Source organism: Cavia porcellus, unplaced genomic scaffold (assembly GCF_034190915.1).
Source record: "Cavia porcellus strain 051 isolate PalLab524CR breed Dunkin Hartley unplaced genomic scaffold, mCavPor4.1 scaffold_16, whole genome shotgun sequence".
NCBI lineage: Eukaryota > Metazoa > Chordata > Mammalia > Rodentia > Caviidae > Cavia > Cavia porcellus.
In genome coordinates this window covers 32882458-32902343 of record NW_026947499.1, presented here as the reverse complement: position 1 = coordinate 32902343, position 19886 = coordinate 32882458, and the positions used below count along the sequence as shown (strand labels likewise).

Below are 19886 nucleotides of genomic sequence, written 5' to 3'. Positions count from 1 at the left end.
CTGCAGCCAAGCACACCCCAAGTGCCCCCTGTGCCCAAAAGGTAGACCATGCCTGGAAAAGGAACACTAGGCTTCCCACTACCATGTTGCCCTTGAAAATAAGACTTAGCCAGAAAATAATTAGCTTTGAAAACTAGAGATCAAAAATCTAGAAGATCTTGCCTTATAGAGTAAGCACCAAGCAAGAGAAAGGTGGTGGCAGACATCACCAAGGCAAGGCAAGGATAGGTTGATTAAATGCCAGCATTTTTTTTAACTTTAAAAAAAATTAGTACATGTTTTCAATACATGTAGTTTCCAGTCACCTTGGGGAATGGATATATGTACATACTACAGCTTGTTTCTTTTAAAATTCCCTTTCCTTTCCTTCCTCCTCCCTCTTTCCTCCTTCCTCTTATTCCCCTATCCTGATTTACATTCTTATTGCTGTTATTAAGCTTAGCTCATATTATGGCATATAATGTTAAACTCATTAAGGTTATTAGGTTCCTGTACATGGCATATCCTTTATTCTGCTTATTTCCTCTTCCCCTCTTCGCCCCTTGCCCTTATTTCCTTCACCCCTTGCAGCACTTTTTATATCCAGTTTTCAAGGCTGATTATTTTCCAGCTAAGTCTTATTTTGGGTGGAAGGAGATAATTGTCCATTACATGCCCCACCAATAGAGAACAGGCTAGCCCTTTGGCTTCCTTTAAGTATCTTTCATGGAGTCCAGTGTGAGGGTCAAGTAGACCTGTTCCCAACATATTACAAACCAGTCTTTAACAAAGCTTTATTAGGGTACCCAACATATAAAAGCTTACCAAGAATAACTGCATAGCATACTTAGTGCATCAAACTCTTGATCTTTACAAATAGAACTAATTTTACCAGGATTGGACTGTTTTGTGTTCATGTTTAAGATTTGGAGACAAGGAGCAGGGAGGTGTAGCAAAAAAAGTAGAGACCTCTCAGAGTTAGTTTCTAAGTCATGTACTTTGTATTCACGATTCCATCTTGCTAGGTAGAAATCTGAGTAGGTGAACATTTGACTCACTGCTTGTCCTTTCTGTGAGACAGAGAGGGTTTAACCTCTGATCCCAGTTGCCTGCATCTGTCCTTCTGTCAGGTAAGGGGTGCACATCAGTTTGTTCGACCATAAATCGTTGCTTCTGTAGTATAGGTGCTCTAAACGTTTACATCCAAGATCTTTCTTAAAGCAGCAGTCCAGAAACCTGGATGTGCTGTTTGTCTGATTATGTTTAAGAACTTGGTGAAGTTGTCAGTGAGAAACTTAATGTGCTACTAAGACAAATCTCTAAAATCAAGTATGGAAAAAATTGCATGAAGGGAAAATAGATAAGCCTCTCAAAGAGTATTGCATGAGAAGCACTGTGAAAACAAATAGGCACTGTTTGGAACTGGGGAAGAAGGTATGGGGAAAGAGATATTCTTGTTTTTATCTGTGTTTGTGTATGTGTGTGTTCTCAGTATGCATGCAAGCATTATGTTTTTATCCTCTTAAAAAAAGACTAAATACAAGTTAGTAGTGTTTTTCTTGTCTTCACAAAACTGGAAATCAAGAAGTTAGATAAGATGTATTATTCATATTATATGTGTACTCATGTTACATTCTGTTTTAGATCTTGCAGAATCTTTCATGGAGGTTCATTGTATAAGTTGCTTTTAAAGCAGACATAATTTGAAAGTCTTATTCCTGTATACAATAAAAGCAATGTCATCCAGCATTTAGAGGTGTTGGAATCAATGCTAATTGAATGGAGGATGAGAAGAAGAATACCCACATACGTGCTGGAATGTGTACTTGCCTTGATCCATTAATCATCCTTTGGGGAGCACTTGGACATCAAAACAAAGGAATTCAGATTAAAAGACTGCTTTTCAGCAAATCTTGAATGGTATCTCCCATTCATGAAGCCTTTCTCAGCTAGTTCTCGTGTCATCTCTTGCTCTTAGACTTTCTCTATTGTTTGTCTATGCAATCGATCTGAGACTTTGATCACTTTAAAATTGAATCTACAGTATAACTAGCACCTAGGTCCTCATTTCTAATGCCATTCTTTAACAAAAGGAACTGGAACTGCTGAAGAAATGGCTGATTCTAGGGCCAGATTAAGAAAATGAGCCCAGAGAACCTTGGAGCCCCAGAGTCAGGAGACATCTACAGAACCCTCCATGATAGGCACACATAAAAGTGACATGTGCCTACTGGAAAAGTTCCTAATGGTCAGAGCTAGAATAATTTGGCCAACAAATAAAGCAGCATCATGTTATAACCCAAAATAGAAAATAAATAGCTGTGTGTCCATAGTGATATAAATATATTATTGAGTAAATAAATAAATAAATAAATATCCAACGTGGATACCCTAGGAGGTCACTCTCCCCAGGCTCTGTCCAGGTGGCATAGGGGAGCATAGGGCTCTGCCCCGTGATGTACAGTCCCTTTCCACGATGTTGGAGAAGAAGCTGGGCCTTGTGTCTGTACCTGCATATTCCTCAGAGTCCTTTGGGCAGTGACTGAGGAGATAAACCATGCAGGAAACAATGCAAATAAATAAATACATACATACATACATACATACATACATAAATGGTAGGGAAAAGACAAATCCCTCATGTTGAAGATCCTAAATAATTTACATGGATGTTCCACCTCTGAGGAGATAGAATGTGACTCCATAGCCCTTAAGTGACTTCCTTTGAAGCCCTATAGCACAGAATGGCAAGGAAGAGTCACTTTATAGTGGACAAACACCACCTATATCAAGGCCACCAGATGATCAAGATCCCCTTCCACAGTGATGAGCCATGTAGATTCTATGGACCCTTGATAGGATATGGTGAGAGGGGATGTTACCACTGTGGATCCTCCCAAAATCCAATAACCCTAGTCTAATTATAGGGAAACCATCAAACAAATCCCAATGGAGGAAAACCCTATACCACATTGAGCATCACCTCCAAACTTTCAGGGTTATCAGCCGTCAAGGAAAGTAAGAAACTGCCACCCCGAGGAGCCTAGGAGATGTGACAACTAAATGTTATATGAGATCCTGGGTGAGCCTGTGGGACAGGAGAAGGACATGAGAAACAGGGAATCTAAATAAAGCAGAGAATTTAGTAAATAGTTTATTCTTATTTATTTATTTATTTTGTCTTTTTCCTTTTTATTGGTACCGGGAATTGAACTCACGACTGCCTGCTTGCATGACAGGCGCTTATGCCGCTGAGCTAAATCTCCAGCCCCCAGTAAATAGTTTATTAACTGTAAGAAACATGTCATACTGACATTATGACTGTAAAGAAGACTGATTGTCAGACATGGACACTGTAGTACCTTTATTGTCTTTTTGTGAATCTGAAACTACTCCAAAAGAAAGTTTATTTTCATAACTGAACATGTGACAGTTATAGTCAGTAGGGAGTGAAGATGGGGAGAAAGGACAGAGAAAAGTTTCTGGCTCTTCTTTGGAACACTTTTGAGTAATTTGGCATTTCTAGGTGCAGATGTGATAGTTCAGTGATTTTCTTAGGGAAGGAATCAGCCATGTTACACTGTATGTTTACCTGCCAGTCATTCAGTAAGGAAGCATTTTCTGTGCATATATTCTTGGCTTCTTGTAGCTCGGAGTCCTGCTCCTGTGGAGGTTGGACCAGCGGGGTCGTGTGCAGGGGACACCCTTGCTGAAGCATGAATATGAAAAGCACCTTACTCATTGCATCTTCCGGCTCCCGCCTCCTGGCGAGTAAGTATGAGGCTTTCTAGGACCAGGGCAGGCTGTGTGCCCCCCTCCAGAAATCCTGATTGCCTTGTCACCTTTATCTTGTCAGGGACCTGGTTCAGTTGGCAAGGGCAGCAGTCAGTGGTGATGAGAAGGCCCTGGACATGTTTAACTGGAAGAAAAGTAGCCTTGGAGGTTTCCTGAAGATGGGATCTCAAGAGGGGCTGTCATTCTTCATCAGTCTCATGGATGGTGAGGAACTTGGGTTTGGAATTTAGGAATCACAGCATTTCAGGGATGTCTGGCAAAGATTTTAAATTGATGAGTAGTGCTTCTGTATAAAATACAGTAATGATAGGCTAGGCACACCTGTCTCATGTACAATATTGTGCCAGCTAACTTTCTGCACAAAAGTATTTGCCAGCACTCAAGTGCTGTGTTTGGCTCTGACGGAAATTTACTGAGCCATATTTGTGTTGAAGGATTTTCATAGGCAAGCGCCCCCTGCCCTTTTTAAAATTTTTATTTACATTTGTACCTATCTTTTCTGTATTAAAAGGAAAAACAAAACAGATTACTAGAAAAATAAGAAACAAAAAAGACAAATAAATAATAGCAAAGAGCCTAAAACAGTGACAATATAGGCTTCCAAAACACAGTGGTAGGAACAGAACTAAGAGGCTTATCCATACCTAGAAATTCTCCTAAACAGTTTATGAGAATTGATTGTATTGTGTGTGATGAAATGAACAACTGCTTTGAAGAAAACAGACATTATGGTATCCATTGCTGATTGTGTATCATCATGCTGTGAAATCCAGTAATGCTTCTATTCTTTGTTCAGAGTGGTTTTAGTCTGTTTTAGGTTGTTTAATTTCAGCATACATGAAGGTTTAGACAGCTATTTTTTTTTTTTTTTGTCTTTTTCCTTTTTATCAGTACCAGGGATCGAACTCACGACTGCCTGCTTGCAAGGCAGGCGCTTATGCCACTGAGCTAAATCCCCAGCCCCTAGACAGCTATTTTAAAGAAAACAAGAGACATTATGGCAGCCATTGTTAATTTTTGTATTGTCTGCTTTTGAAGGCCTGTAATACCTTCATTACTCTAATCAGTTTTATACTATTTTTGTATGAATTTGTTGTATGTGAAGATACAGAAAACTATTAAAAGAAAACAAAAGACATTATGGTAGCCACTGTAGATCTCCTGTTGTCTTGCTTTGAAATCTGTGTCACTTATATTGTTTTGCTTCTGATCTGCTTTGTTCTGTTTTGTTATGTTTAGTTTTACCCTTTTTTTAAAATAAAAAAAAATTAAAATGGTGAGAAAGACAAAAATAAATAAATAAAATTTTTGTTTAATTTTATTTTACATTTTTGTGATAGGGTTTCACTAAGTTGCCCAGATGAGGCTAGAATTTGTAATCCTCCTGCCTCAGCCTCTAGGAATGCTGAGAATACAAGCATATACCACTACACCCAGCGTGAACAAGTAATTCCACAGACTACACAACACCCAAGACAGTGAAGATGATTTGGGAAAGTTTTTTGTTTTGTTTCTGTTTTTTCTTGTGCTGGAGAATGAAACCAGGGAGGGCCTTGCCCATGCTGGGCAAGGGCTCAGCCATCAAGCTGCATTCTCAGGCTGTGAAAGATTCTTTTGTAATACCCCTGTTTTTCAATCTGCATAATTATCAGCACTTACTGTGTACTAAGTACGTGCTAGAGCTAGGAAAAAGCATGAACAGGATGGAGTAGTTTTCAAGTTCAGCTAGCAGCCAGCTCTCACAAATAGCACTTGAGTAACATCTATTGATTTTAATGCAGTCTCCCCGCAGGGTAAGGAGGGAAACAGCCAACCCAACTAAGGCCAAAATAAATGGACTATGGTGCTAAAAGTGAAAGGGACTTTGACAGTCACAGGAAGCAACCTGCAGTATGTCTGTCACTTGGAGAGGCTCAGAGATGAAAGCCACATGGGAATGACTGCATTGGAAGAGGAGGGAGGCTGCTGTTACTGGTTTCACCAAACAGTCTGACCTTAATGTGAAAATAAGAGCAGATGACAGTGGACAGGGCAATAAAGATTGTGATTTTTATTTGAAGTAGGTAAAACCTTTCATTTTATTTTATTTTTCTTATTTAAAGAAAGAACGGAAAACGGTAGAGATAGTACATACTTTCTTTTTTTTTGTCTTTTTCCTTTTTATCAGTACCGGGGATTGAACTCACGACTGCCTGCTCGCAAGGCAGGCGCTTATGCCACTGAGCTAAATCCCCAGCCCAAGATAGTACATACTTTCAAAGAAAAAAGACTATAATAAGTCGCTTGCTGATGTTTACATATTGTCCTCTTACATATAATTGTTCAAGATACAAAAGTGGGAATATAAATGGGAATTCAAACAGGGAGACTGCAAATAGTTCTGTTCAACTGTCTAATAAAAACTTAGTAATATGGCTGTCAATTCTACACACTTAAACATGTACACATTTATCCATATCTTCATTTATATTGAGATTAAACTAAAGCAGACTAAAATCGCTCTGAACAAAGATTAGTAGTATTGCTGGATTTCATATCACGACATTCCAGAATCAGCACTGGGTACTGTAGTGTCTTTTTTTCCTTCAAAGCATTTGTTCATTTCATCATGTGTCATAAGATCAGTTCTCGAAACCTTTTATTTTAGAAAGAAAGGAAATAAAGCTGATGAACAGGGGAAATTGAGAAAGTCCCAGAAGACTGTCTAAGTAGAAATGGCAAGAAGAAGGCATGAGAGGGCCAGGGCCCCTTAGGAAGGAGAGTCAAGATGTAGAGTAGAAAAAACATGTCAAGAGAAAGATGCCAGAAGGTGGGAATGGGAAGAGCCATGGAGGACCCCTACCCATTGCCCAAGAACTGCTATTTCATGTGCCTCAACTTCTTGAATGAAAGATGAGGATTTTACTAATTTCTACCTTGTTGTAACCTGTAAAAGTATTTAACACTAATCTGCCATCTGATATTTGCCTACTAAATACTATTTATTGTTAAATTTAGCCTAGGTGACATTGAAGTTTCCATTTTGATAAGAACTCAAGTTATTCTGGGCCTGGTGGCATACACCTTTGATTACAGCAGTTGGGAGGCCAAGGCAGGAGGATTGCCACAAGTTCAAGGCCCGCCTGGGTTACATAATAAGTTCAAGGACAGCCCAAACCACATAGGGAGACCCTGTCTCAAAAAACTAAATAAAAAAAAAAAACCTCAGGCTTTCCAATGGGAACAAAGTGAAAGGGTAGGATAGTGAAAAGACTCCTGCAGAGAGCAGCAGTGAACCAGAGAACCATGAAAAGCAAGGGGTCATTAACAATCTCAGCTACCTAGAAGGGATCAAAGGAGGCAACTGGTGTCTGTCCAGTTTTGGAGCAGCTACTCAGGCAGGGCTAAAGTAAGGTGCCTCCAAGCAGACAGAAAGAACTACTATACAGCCAATTGTAGCTATGTAGGATGAGAGAGAAAGGGTCAGAAAGCACCTAGTAAAATGGTAGATGTCACACAAATGACTCAGAAGCAAAGGAACAGGGGAAAAGGTCCTCATCATTTAGGGTCTCAGTAAAGGAAGGATACAAGGTTACCAAAAATTAGTGGGCAGAAATGAAAAAGAAGAAGCTGAAGAATCAGAAGAGTCAACAGTGTAGATGCTAAAACTCTCCATGAGAATGGTAAAGAAAGAACTATTGGAAACCACCAAAATCAAGGCAGCCCTAAGTTAGTGAAGTGGACATTGTTTTAGAGATGGTAACCTGTGGGATTATGCAAGTGCTTTATTTCTAAATTTTTATACTGACGATTTTTAAAATATCCTTAAGTAGATAGAAATACCTGCTTGTGAGCGACTGCACACGGACCTGCCTCTTTTCTCAGGGTCGGTACACTATGTGGATGAGAAAGGCAAGACAACCTGTGTGGCATCCATGGACAGCTCCATCCAGACACTATTTTACATTGAGAAGAGAGAGGCACTGGTGGTGGTCACAGAGAACCTCCAGCTGTCCCTTTATACGGTGATGCCTGAGGGTAAAGCTGAAGAAGTGATGAAGGTGGGTGAAAGAGCAGTTTGGCCAACCCAGTGCAGTGCTATGGTAAAGAGCTGGGGGCCAGATCTCTTACCTACTTTGAATGCCCTTTCTCTCCTTGTTATTAAGACTGAAAAAATCATTGTGGTTCAAGTACTGCTCTTCAGTACAATTTTTTTACTCTAGAACTGCTAGTGTATAGGTAAGTAAAATGAAAGGTGGTTTCCCAGTATCTCTGGGCAAAGATGGATGATGTCACAGGAGCCTAGGCTTTTTCCTGGGCCGCAGCCCCTCTCAGTTAACTCAGAGCCTATGGACTTGATGTATGACAAAGAATATTTTGAGACAGTCTTGCCAGATTTCCCAGTCTGGCCTCAAAATCCCATCCTCCTGCCTCAGCCTCCTGAGTATCTTGAAATTACAGCTGTGGGGGCTGGGGATTTAGCTCAGCGGCATAAGTGCCTGCCTTGCAAGCAGGCAGTCCTGAGTTCGATCCCCGGTACCGATAAAAAGGAAAAAGAAAAAAAAAAATATATATATATATATATATATATATATATATATATATGGCTGGAGATTTAGCTCAGCGGCATAAGCGCCTGCCTTGCAAGCAGACAGTCGTGAGTTCGATCCCTGGTACCGATAAAAAGGAAAAAGACAAAAAAAAAAAAAAAATATATATATATATATATATATATAACGAAATTACAGCTGTGTGCCATCATGCTATTCCACTCACCCTTAGGACCTCATTCAACCATATTACCACCTAAAGGCCCTATGCACAGACATAGTCAACGTGGGGAGGGGGGATAATTCAGTCTATAAGCACCTGGCTTCAAGTTCCTTGCTCAGCTACTTGATGCTTGTTATGCCTGGAAGAACATTTTCACACCACAAAGTGGTAATGAGAAGACCTGTTTGGAGAATACAGCAGGGAATACCTAATTCAACCTAATAATCACTCTAGAGATTCCCACCTGGTACTATACACTAGATGTCCTTAATTTTTTATGTACATCATTGTTTTCTGTGCCCTGTACATTTTAAAAAAAAACAAGGATGTCTTTCAGTTTCTGCTCACACCCAGTTTCCTCCATTGAGTAAGTCCCTGTAAAGTTACTGGAAATCAGATTCAGGGCTCACAAACTCAGGGGTGGTGGTCTCAGCAGGAGCCATATGCTTCTTTCAGATTTTTTTTTCTATATAGGTAAAGCTGAGTGGTAAAACAGGTGTCCGAGCAGACATCACTTTGATTGAAGGCAGTCTTCTTGTGATGGCCATAGGGGAATCTGTCCTCAGGTGAGAATTTGTCTTTCCATCATGCATACCTGAAACATTCTATCAGGATTCACTCCACCCACCCCACCCAGATTCTCCCATACCCCTGTACCCAGTAGTGGGCATTGAACCCAGAGCCTTTGCACTGAGCTACATCCCTACTCCTTTTTATTTTTAAATTTGAGGCAGAATCTTGCTAAGTTGTCCAAGCTGGGCTCAAACTTGTGATGCTCCTGTCTCAGCCCCCTCAGTGCTGGAATTATACATGTGTACTACCATGCTTAGCTAGAAACAGGTTCTGTTAAGTGGACTTATTAGCGTATAGCATATATACAAAAAAGTGCACATATTACGATGAGTCTTCACAAATTAGACATATCCAATGGAAGAACAAAGCCTTAGAGATCCCAGGATCCCCAGTGTTCTCTGTTTGATTCTTCACCCAGCAAGTAACAAGACCTGATGTCTACCCAATTGTTTTGAAGTGGTTTGTGTCTCTGTCATCTAGGTTTGTCCCCAGCTCCTTGCTTTAGCCTCCTAAGTTCTGAGACTACAGACTTGTACTGTCGTATCAGGCCATATATAAACCATCTTTTAACAATTGCTCTCTTTGATCATAAATAAGGCATAAAACAATCCTATGACATCAGTTTTCTTTTCATACCAGAGAATCTGGAGAGCATACCTCTTTTATGATTTTAAGTTTGCTGCACAAATTTAGTACAACCCTCAGAGCAGAGGAAGAAGCCACTAACAGCCCCTTAATGGGAATTTCTTCTTCCATTATAGATTCTGGAACTTGGAACGAGGAGAGAATTACATACTGAGTCTATCAGAGAAGTTTGGCTTTGAAAAAGGAGAAAATATAAACTGTGTTTGCTACTGTAAAGCCAAAGGTAACACTTCCTGGCCTGGCATAAAAGAAATGGAACTGACTTCCAGCATTGTGCTCAGGCTGCAAATAAATACAGTGAAATTTAGGGATTAAAGAAAGGCAAGTCAGTTATAGCTAATCACTCATTTGAATACAGTCACAGGTGAGCAAATGACATTAAAGCTTGTTTTGTTTTGTTTTGGTGCTGGGGATCAAACTCATGACCTTGTGCTTGCCAGGCAGGTGCTTAAGCCACTGAGCTAAATCCCCAGCCGACATTAAAGCTTTGTTAGGCATAATGGGCAAAGTGTTTAATCAAAAAGAAACAAACTGACTATCTGCATATTGCTGCCTGTTTTCTCCTAAAATCCCATGAAACAGTGTGGGACATGTGAACAGACATAAAAACATGTGAATAAAAAAACAAACAAAAAAAACATGAATATGTTTGTGTGCACGCACATACACCCAAAGGACAGAAAGGACAGGAAAGGAGTAACAGTGACATTATAGCAGTGTTTGCTGAGTGCTTGGCACTGTTGGAGCCAACTAAGGTCTTGGAAAGCAGAAAAGAATATCCACTACTGCTGCCTGCACTGAAAAGTGTTGCTTGGGATGGGCAGTGTCTGTGAAGGGAGATAAGCCCTTGTGACAGTGGGATTCTTGGACCCAAGAGAGGCTGACACATTGGAGAAAGGGGTCACAGGGATACTTGCTGCTGCTATGGTCCCTTTCTCATCTCAGTTAACATAACTTTGTTTCTGCTTCAGGTCTTCTGGCAGCTGGTACTGATAAAGGGCGAATAGCCATGTGGAAAAGAGTGGCAGGCTCTGTAAGCACCAGAGAGGTGGAGGGCAAGGACACATGGACTCCTCAGACTCTCACCGAGCTTGAAGGAAACATCACACAAATAAAGGTGCTCCTCTTCAGGGGTTAGCCAGTCCTTCACTTTCATTGCAAGAAGTCTTAAGAAGTGGTTGATTCTAAACTTGTTGTTAAGACTAAGACTATATAAAAATAATAGTAATGAGAAAATATTAAAGGTCTTTGGATTTTAGAGTTGCAGATAATATATTATAGATCTGTATTTGTATCTATCCTTTAGGGATCCATTTTTCTGTATCTCTACCTATACCTAATAGGTACATGTGTATATATTAAAAACAACTTACAGAGATATAATTTATATAGCAAATAACTTGTAGTAGTTCTACAGCCATTAAATTATTTTCCACAATAAATCTTAGAACATTTTAATCATTCCAAAAAGAAATCCATACCCATTCCTGAAATCCTCTTCTCAGAATCCTAGGCAGTTAGTAATCTGTTTTCTTTGTCTATGAATTTGCCTGTTTTAGACATTTCATAAAAACAGAGTCAAGATGAGGTCTCTTTTGACTGACTTATCTCTGAGCATAATTTTTCCAGGTCCATTTTCATTATGACAGGTATCAGTACTTGCTTTTTATGGCTGAGTAGTACTCTTTTTTGTGTGTGGGTGGACCACAGTTTGTTAATTCATCCATTTTTCTACTTTTAGGCCATTCTAAATAATGCTTCTGTGAACATTTACACAGAAGTTTTATGGGCCCCCCGCCCCTCAGTATTTGGGGTTAAATCCAAAGTTTTTGTGTTGAGCTACATCCTCAACCTTTTTTATTTTTGAGACAGGATTTCATCAAGTCAGTCAGGCTGGGCTTGAACTTGGAATCCTTCTTTCTCACCCTGTGTGCCATATACTCAGCTGCAAGTGTTGGTGTGGACATATGCTTTCGTTTCTCATGAGTATTTTTCTTTTTTTCTTTTTTGTCATCTCTGTCCCTTGGTGTTCTCTATCTGATCAAATATAGTCATCACATCTTCCTATAGTACTTAATTGTACCTTATAAGAATAAACATTTTGGGGCTGGGAGTTTAGCTCAGCGGCATAAGCGCCTGCCTTGAAAGCAGGCAGTCGTGAGTTCAATCCCCGGTACCAATAAAAAGGAAAAAGACAAAAAAAAAGAATAAACATTTTATAGCAGTTTCTTCGCTAAGTCCAGCATCTAGGCTGTCACACAATATCTGATGGTTTTTTTTAACTGCATGAGTCATATTCTCTTTTTCATGACTAATATTTTGTTGAAAACTGAACGTTTTATATTAGTATTAATATTAATTTGAAAGTTTAATGTGAAGTTAAGTCACATCAACATAGTAAGGCAGGATAATTTATATAAAGTTCCTTTTGGTTCAGAGAGAATAAATATCCCTATATCAGATTCAGAAAAGCTAATTTCTGGAAAACACTTTATCAGTCAGAAAAGGTGGAATAGCCACACAGATATCTACCTGCTGATTCACAATGCAATATATAAGTATTTTAAAATTTTTGTACCAAGTACATATTTTATCTTTATTTTAAAATATTTTATTGGAGCCAGGGATATAGCTCAGTGGCACAGCACCTGCTTGGCATGTGCAACATCCTGAGTTCATTTCCCGGTACCAAAATAAACAAGTAAGTAAATATTTTATTATTTTTTAATAACAAAGAATGGTATTTATACTGTAGTTTATGGATCTTCACATGAAATGGTCATATTTTTCCCCTGATGGTATCTGTACTTCATTCACACATTTGTTTCTGTTTCTCCCAACCTGGAATACAGTGGGGCTCCAGGAAGAACCTCTTGGCAGTAAATAACATCAGCTCTGTAGTGATCCTCAGAGAGCAGGCCATGTCATCGCATTTCCACCAGCAGGTGGCATCTGTGCAGGTCTCCCCAAACTTACTCAATGTATCCTTCCTGTCTACTGGAGGAGTGTACAGTCTGCGCACAGATATGCACATCGGCGGAGTATTCGCCACGAAGGTGACTGCAGAAGACATCTCATGGGTCAGACAAGGGTCAGCATAGATTAAAGAACTGCTCAATTGTTGGGAATTCAGGATAGCATGGGGCCTGGATGACAGGTTGGGCAACTTTCAATTCCCTTCTGAATTATCTTATTTTCTGAATCTTCATATATATCATATTCATAAAGAAAATAATAAACACCCAAGGACATTTTACAGAACATGAAAACCAGCCCTCTGCTGCATCTGTGAACCTAGTGTCAGACTGACTGGCAGCATTCAGAGGTAGTTAGAGAAGAGGTTGAGCTTTAGAAGTGTATAGTGGAATCTAGAGTGTGCACCTTGCTTTCCCTGATCTGTGCTTTGATTGTTCTCTTTAGGATGCTGTGGCTGTCTGGAATGGAAAACATGTAGCAATCTTTGAGCCTTTTGGAGCTACATTAAGGAATGCAGGTGGGCCTCTCTTTTTATTCACAGAGAGGGTTCCAGGCCACTCCATTGTCTCCCCAGTTACTGAGAAGGTTGTAGTCTGGGGGGTCCTTGTGTCAGTTTTCGTGCCTTTTACCTGTGCACCTACTCAGTGTGTCTGGAGTCACATCATACTGAAGCCTGTCAAGATAACAGAAATGCAGTGAGCCCTAGACAGCAAGTCCTGTGCTCCCAGACTCCTAAATGGCTTGGAAGTAAAAGTATGTGAGCTTAAGCAACCATATCACTTTCTTGGGTTCTTCCAGGGAAGAGATTGCTGCATAGCCAGGTATAGCAGTGAGCACCATAGTGCCCAAGACCAGCCCATGACAATCTTAGGATGGATTTTCAGAGACCTTCCATCAAATGTCAGATTCCCTGTATGGCAATTTAGCTAACATTCCTTGTTAATTTGACTGGCTTTATCCTGTGTTCTTCAGCACATACCTTTATGAGTTTCCAGGGGCTTCTATAACAAATTACCACAACTCAGTGGCTTAGAACAACAAAAATTTATTCTCTTACAGTTCTAGAGACTACTATCGCTTTTACTGGGCTAAAATCAGGGAATCGGCAGGGCCACACATCCTCTCCAGATCATCAAGGAGAAAATCCGTTCCTTGGTTTCTCCAGCTGAAGTTAAGGTAGCTGCTGACAGTCCTTGGATTGTGGTTACAGGACCTCAGCCTTTTGTCTCTCTCTAGTTACATCACCATCCCTTTGAAATCTATGGTCCTCTTACAGGTACTTTTGGGATTGCACTGAGGGCCTATCTAGACAGGCTTCCTATTTTGAAACCTTATCATCTGTTGCCATATAACGTTAATATTCACAGGCTTCTGAGAAAATATCTTGGGACATTTTACAGTTTTCTACAGTGACTCAACTTCTTTTGCTCTCCTACATTATTCTTGCCTTCACCCATCCTAACCTCTAGGCTCTCTTAAGTCACAGATTTGTCATTGTGCTATTCTAATGGCAAGCCCTCATTATCTGGCTATCAGATTGCTCCCTACTTTTGCCACACTGATTTTTTTTTTTTTTCTCCCATAACATGTTTTTTTCTGGAAATAGGGTCTTCTATGTAGTTCAGTCTGGCCTTGAACTCACTATATAGTCTAGACCAGGCTCAAACTCAGCAATCCTCCTACATCAGCCTCCTTAGTGCTAGGATTATAGCCATAAAACCCCACACCCAGCTTCCCTAACATTTCTTTTTTTTTGAAAGACTGGCAGAACTAATTCGTGCTACTCTAATTATTTCTGGTTTTATTGTTAAAATCATGAGCATTGTCTAAACATACACTTTTTATTTCTTAATGTTTAGCATTTTAAACTCACAGAGTTCTACAAAACCATGCATAATATCATTTATAATTATGTAACAAGAACAAGAAATCCACGAGCACCATAAAGCTTACAATTTTTTTTTTTTTTTTTGGTACCTGGGATCAGACTCAACCATGTGCTCGCCGGGAAGGCACTTACACCACTGAGCTAACTCACCAGCCCCTACAATTCAGATCTTTAAGTAGCAGTCTTTAGATACCCTAAACTAAAAAAGTAGTTTATTAAAACACATACATAAGTGCAATTGTGAATAAAAACCACAACTGACAAATATATTGGTTAATAACCTAAACATGTGTAACCAAAGAACACAGCCTAGGGGCTGGGGATTTAGTTCAGCAGCATAAGTGCCTGCCTCGCAAGCCTGTAGTTGTGAGTTCGATCCCTGGTACCAGTAAAAATACAAAATACAACAAAAAAATAAAAAAAAGAACATGGCCTAGGTTTTCTTTTTATTGTATTCACTTCAGTAAACCCCTAAAACTTTTGCTGAAAGTTTTCTAGTAACATTTTTCATGATGTAACCTTTATTCTAGGGTCGTTCATATGCCTACTCCCCTGTGTAGCACAGATGGGGACAGAAATGAACTCTTTATACTGCAATAGAACAGGGTTGTGGGTGCTGAGATATTTTCTGTTTTGAGTTTGCCATCACCTCCCTAACTTGGAACCTCATTAGCACCAGAAACAAGGCAGGTAGCCTCCACAATTCTACCTGGCATGAGCAGATGCTTGGCAGTGTGTTGTACTGCTGGGAACACCAGTTCCCCACGTGGGAGAAAAGAGAAGACACCACTAATGAGTGGGTGAATAAGAAGCCCAATGGAGTCCTTTATCAGGCCCAGGGCTTTGTGAGTTGGTATCATAGTCCTCTGTGCTCAGAACTTCCTTCTTTTTTTCTTTTTTCTTTTTTAATCTCTTTTTCTTCAGTGCTGGGGATTAAAGCCAATCCTAAGCAAATGATCTACCACTGAGCACATCTCAGCCCTTTGTATTTTTTATTTTGAGACAAAGTCTCATTAAGTTGCCCAGACTAGCCTTAAACTTGTGGCCCTCCTCTTCAGTCTCCCCAGTAGCTGAGGTTATAGGTGTGGGCCACTGACCCCACTTCCTTTTTTGTTGTTTTGGGTTGGGTTTTTCATGTATTTTACTGCTTTTTATTTTTAGGGTTTTTTTGGGAAGGAGATGAATTGTTTAGCTTTTTGCTTTTTTATATGGGAGCCTAATTCCGCTCATTTGTAAGATCCAGATCATACAGCCCTCACCTTGTAAGGACTGAGATGATTAGGAACTCCACTTGAGACATATCCTCAACTCTGTAGAAGTCTTCAGGAAGCAGTCACTGCTGTTTTGATGCTCATTTTCCATTTCAGGTACCTTCCTGTGTGAGTCCCCAGTGTTAGCAATGCATGAGGAAAACGTGTATACGGTGGAACCAAACCGAGTTCAAGTTCGCACCTGGCAGGTGAGTGGCTGCTATAAAGTTAATAAACTATGATGATAAAGACAGTTAGATGCTGGGTGGAGACTTAACTCAGCAGCATAAGCGCCTGCCTTGCAAGCATGCAATCCCTAGTACCGATTAAAAAAAAAAAAAAAAAGAAAAGAAAATTAGATGCAGAGTGTGATAGTGCACACTTATAACCCTAGCACCTCAGGAAGCTAAGGCAGGAGGACCAGCCTTGGTAACTTTGAAATACCTTGTTTTAAAAAGTAAAAAAGGCCTCAGAATATAGTTCAGTGGAAGATTGCCTCCAGGTTCAATCTCTATTACTAGAATGAAAAAAAATGTAGAAAGACAATGAAAGAAAAGAAAGGAGGGAAGGAAATTAGAGCAGTTTAAAATACTGCCTCCTTTTGTTGGCCTTCCTTAGCTAGATCAGATTCCTTTCAGCAGATGGCTGATAGTAAATATTGATGCTGAGATACCTGCTCCATGAGTGTCTATTGTAACTGAAATCAGGAGATAAGACAAGGACTTTTTATAAGAAAGAGGACCTCTTTGCTGGCCCTTGAATACACAAGGCAATGAAAAGGGAGGAAACACTGGAGGTGTAAACATGACTTCTTAAAATATAAATGATGCAAAGTTACTTCCCAGCTCAAAATCCAGTAGTCTTTATTTTCATTTAAAGTTTGGATCCCTCAGCTTGCAGTATTGCAGCTCTCTGCTCACCTGCAGCATGCTGCTCTCATATGGCTCACTGTAGTCCACCACACTGGCCACAAGAATTTTAGAAGTGAAGATCCTTCCCTGCTGAATATCTGTTCTCTCCTCCCTATGGAATGTCAGCTGGGGTTCTGTAGACAGCTGACTTTTTCCTGTCCTTGCCTCAGTTTAAATATTGCCCCAGTCAAGACTTTTTTTTCTTTTTAAAATTTTTATTGGTGAGCTTCCGGGAGAACATGGCAGATAGCACCAACTATGGAGGCTCTCTGAGATACTCCACATAGAGCCAGGAATGGTGCAGTTGGAGGAGTTCTAAGCAGGGGGAGATATACCCTGCCGACCCAGGAATGAACTAAGCTAAGAGAAACCAACTGGAAACGCAATCCCGGTGCTATACAGGAGCAGATAAGGTCTCAGCATGGAAGCTGGAGCCCGAGCCACTGGAAGCCGAGATTTGAATTTCCTGCTGCCGCTGCTGCATCCAAATCTGCACGGCAGGAAGAGAGACGCACAAAAACTCTGACAGTGGGAATCGGCAAACGGAGTTGAGAACGGGACTGGCAGGGAGCCCTGCATTGACCTGTAGTGAGTGAGCAGAACAGGCACCCTTCCATAGAGTAAGAGGCCTCAGCAAAGGACATACTGGGACCAGGCAGACTTGCCGGAACAGGACGCTGCAGTGACTTTACTCGCGTATTTCCCTCTCAAGCAGGATTGGTGGGGAGTGCCCAGCCTGGATGACGCTGCTGACTAAGACCCAGTAAGCTAGCCCAAACCAGGTCCCAGTGCCTGGAGGTGCACCCTAGCAGTGAAGCATTCAGTAGGTTGACCTGGAGGGGTGGGCCCAGCAGAGGCTGGCCAGGTCTGTGTCTCCCTAGTCCACTGCAGTGGGTGGGAACACCTAGCCAGCGCAATTCAAACAAACTGTAACAGACAAAGAGAAAAAAAACTGGCCTCCTATACTCGCTTGTATGGAAGGAACAAAAAGTATGGGAAGAGGAAGCAACAAGAAAGGGTCCTCAGTCCCCAATCCTGAGAACACTGATCCAGGAAAGGTGAATGCAAAGGAGAATGAGGAAAGAAAACATGCAGTATCAGACACGGCACCAATAGACATAAAGTGATATCTCCGGAGCCTCATAGGCGAGTTCAAAAGCAAAGTATTTAACGAAATAAAGCAAGTTATAAGTAGAATAGTTAGAGAAATGCTAAGCACTGCCCAAGGAAAAAGAGATGGTGGAATGGAAGAACAGAAAAAAAGGGGGGGAAAAAAAAAGAAAAAAAGGAGAAAATTGTTTGATGAAAAAAATAGAGAAAACATAGAATACATGAAGCAGGTTCAGAGATTACAAGGAAACTAAAAACTCTATTGAAAACTGGCATAACAGCTTGAAAGAAACTAAGAATAGATTATCTGAACTGGAGGGCAGATTTGTAAGGTGGGAGCATGAAATGAAAAACTTCTTAAAAATAACAAGAAAACAAACAGCAATAACACAAAGGCTAGAAGATGATAAGAGGATCTATAACTTAAGAATTAAGAACATAAAAGAAGAAGTAGGGATACAAAGAAATGGACTACAAAAGCTATTCACAGAAATAATCCAGGAGAATTTCCCTAATTTAGCAAAAGGTAAAGATACTCAGATGTATGAGGCATACAGGACCCCAGCCACCTACAACCCGAACAGAGCTACACCCAGGCATATAATAATCAAAATTCCAGAAATCCAATATAAGAACAGAATATTAAAAGCCGTCAGAGACAAGAAACAGATCACTTACAAGGGAACACCCATCAGAATTACAGCAGACTTCTCTGCACAAACCATCAAATCATGAAGAGTGGGGGGGCGGGAATTGAAGCTTTGAAAGATAATAGCCTCCAGCCAAGATTGATATATCCTGCACAACTGTCCCTAGAAATTGATGGAAAAACAAGGTGCTTCCAGGATAAAGAGGAAGTAGGGGAATTTGCAACCACCAATTCAACTCTACAGAGAATACTGCAGGATATTCTAAAAAAGGAAAATACCAACATCCCAGAAACAGTGGCAGAGCGGCCACAATGAATGGAGCAGAAAACGAAATGAAGAAGACAAACTGACAACAAATGACAGAAAAAGAGCTCAACAGAAATGAGGCAGAGAAGATTGGATGGTAGGAACAGCTATTTTGGAGAAAACAAGACATCATAATAGCTAGTGCTGATTTAATATCCTCTTGTTTTGAAGTCCCATCAAGCTTTTATTCTTCTGTCTCCATTGGTTTTAATGTGTTGTATCTTATTGGAATTTATTATATGTGATAAAAAAAGCAAAAACTTTTATAGACAAGGAGATTATACATCCAATCTCCATTATACAAGGAGATTGTTCATTTTCTGATAGTTGGTTCTAAATACCCTGTAATACTGTCATTCTCTTGAATGGTTTTACATTGTCTTGATATGTTTGGTGCTACAGTATACGAAGTTATACTCAAAGATTTCAAGGAAAGAGACACTATGGTAATTACTTTTATGTAAGCATATCTTGTGGCAAAACATTATTTTGCTTAAATGGTTATGCTTTGACCTGCGCTGTTGTGTTGTTATGCCCTCTTTTATCTCAATCTCCTTTTTTTCAATTATTTACTTTTTTATATTTTTATCTTTTTAGTTAAGGGAAAATAAATTAAAAAATAGCAGGATACATTATAGTTCCCTACTTTGATTTCCTATTAACTTGATTTGAAATCCTATACTGCCATTTTGTTTTGACTGATTTTCCCCTATTCTGCTTTGCTTGATAGTACCAAGTTCGAAAATATAGGCAACAACTGTGAAGACAGTAAGACTCATTATGACGCCCATTCTGGTTGACTGTTATCTTCTTTTAAAGTCCTGTAATGTCTCCAATGCTTTGGTTTTATTCTTTACTGTTTTGTTCAATTTTATTATAACTGATGATATAGGCAATTCTTTTTAAGATAGCAAGAGGCAGTATGGTAACCATTGTTGATCACCTTATATTTTGTTTTTACATTATCTATTATGTCCATCCTTTTGATTTGACTGACTGTTCTGTTATGTCACATTTGGTTTTACTCTCTTCAAAAAAGAGTAACAAGAAC

The 19886-nt window shown here is 39.9% G+C and overlaps 1 protein-coding gene and 1 non-coding gene across 5 annotated transcripts in view; both read left to right on the top strand.

The window, feature by feature from the left end:
- Positions 1-19886, top strand: part of Ift140 (intraflagellar transport 140) — a 97666-nt gene that overhangs the window by 13923 nt on the left and 63857 nt on the right. For all 4 annotated transcript variants that reach the window (XR_010039784.1, XM_023560715.2, XM_063226270.1 and 1 more), the window contains 9 exons: positions 3629-3750; positions 3836-3978; positions 7639-7814; positions 9001-9092; positions 9861-9967; positions 10716-10861; positions 12597-12800; positions 13165-13237; positions 15976-16067. Coding sequence is in view for 3 of the 4 variants with exons in the window: in XM_023560715.2 (XP_023416483.2) it covers positions 3629-3750; positions 3836-3978; positions 7639-7814; positions 9001-9092; positions 9861-9967; positions 10716-10861; positions 12597-12800; positions 13165-13237; positions 15976-16067 (1155 nt within the window). In the remaining variant the exon portion in view is untranslated. The remainder of the gene's footprint in view (positions 1-3628; positions 3751-3835; positions 3979-7638; positions 7815-9000; positions 9093-9860; positions 9968-10715; positions 10862-12596; positions 12801-13164; positions 13238-15975; positions 16068-19886) is intronic.
- Positions 2357-2551, top strand: LOC111754077 (small nucleolar RNA SNORA73 family). The gene has a single exon (XR_002788803.1). It is a non-coding gene; the product is annotated as a small nucleolar RNA SNORA73 family (small nucleolar RNA).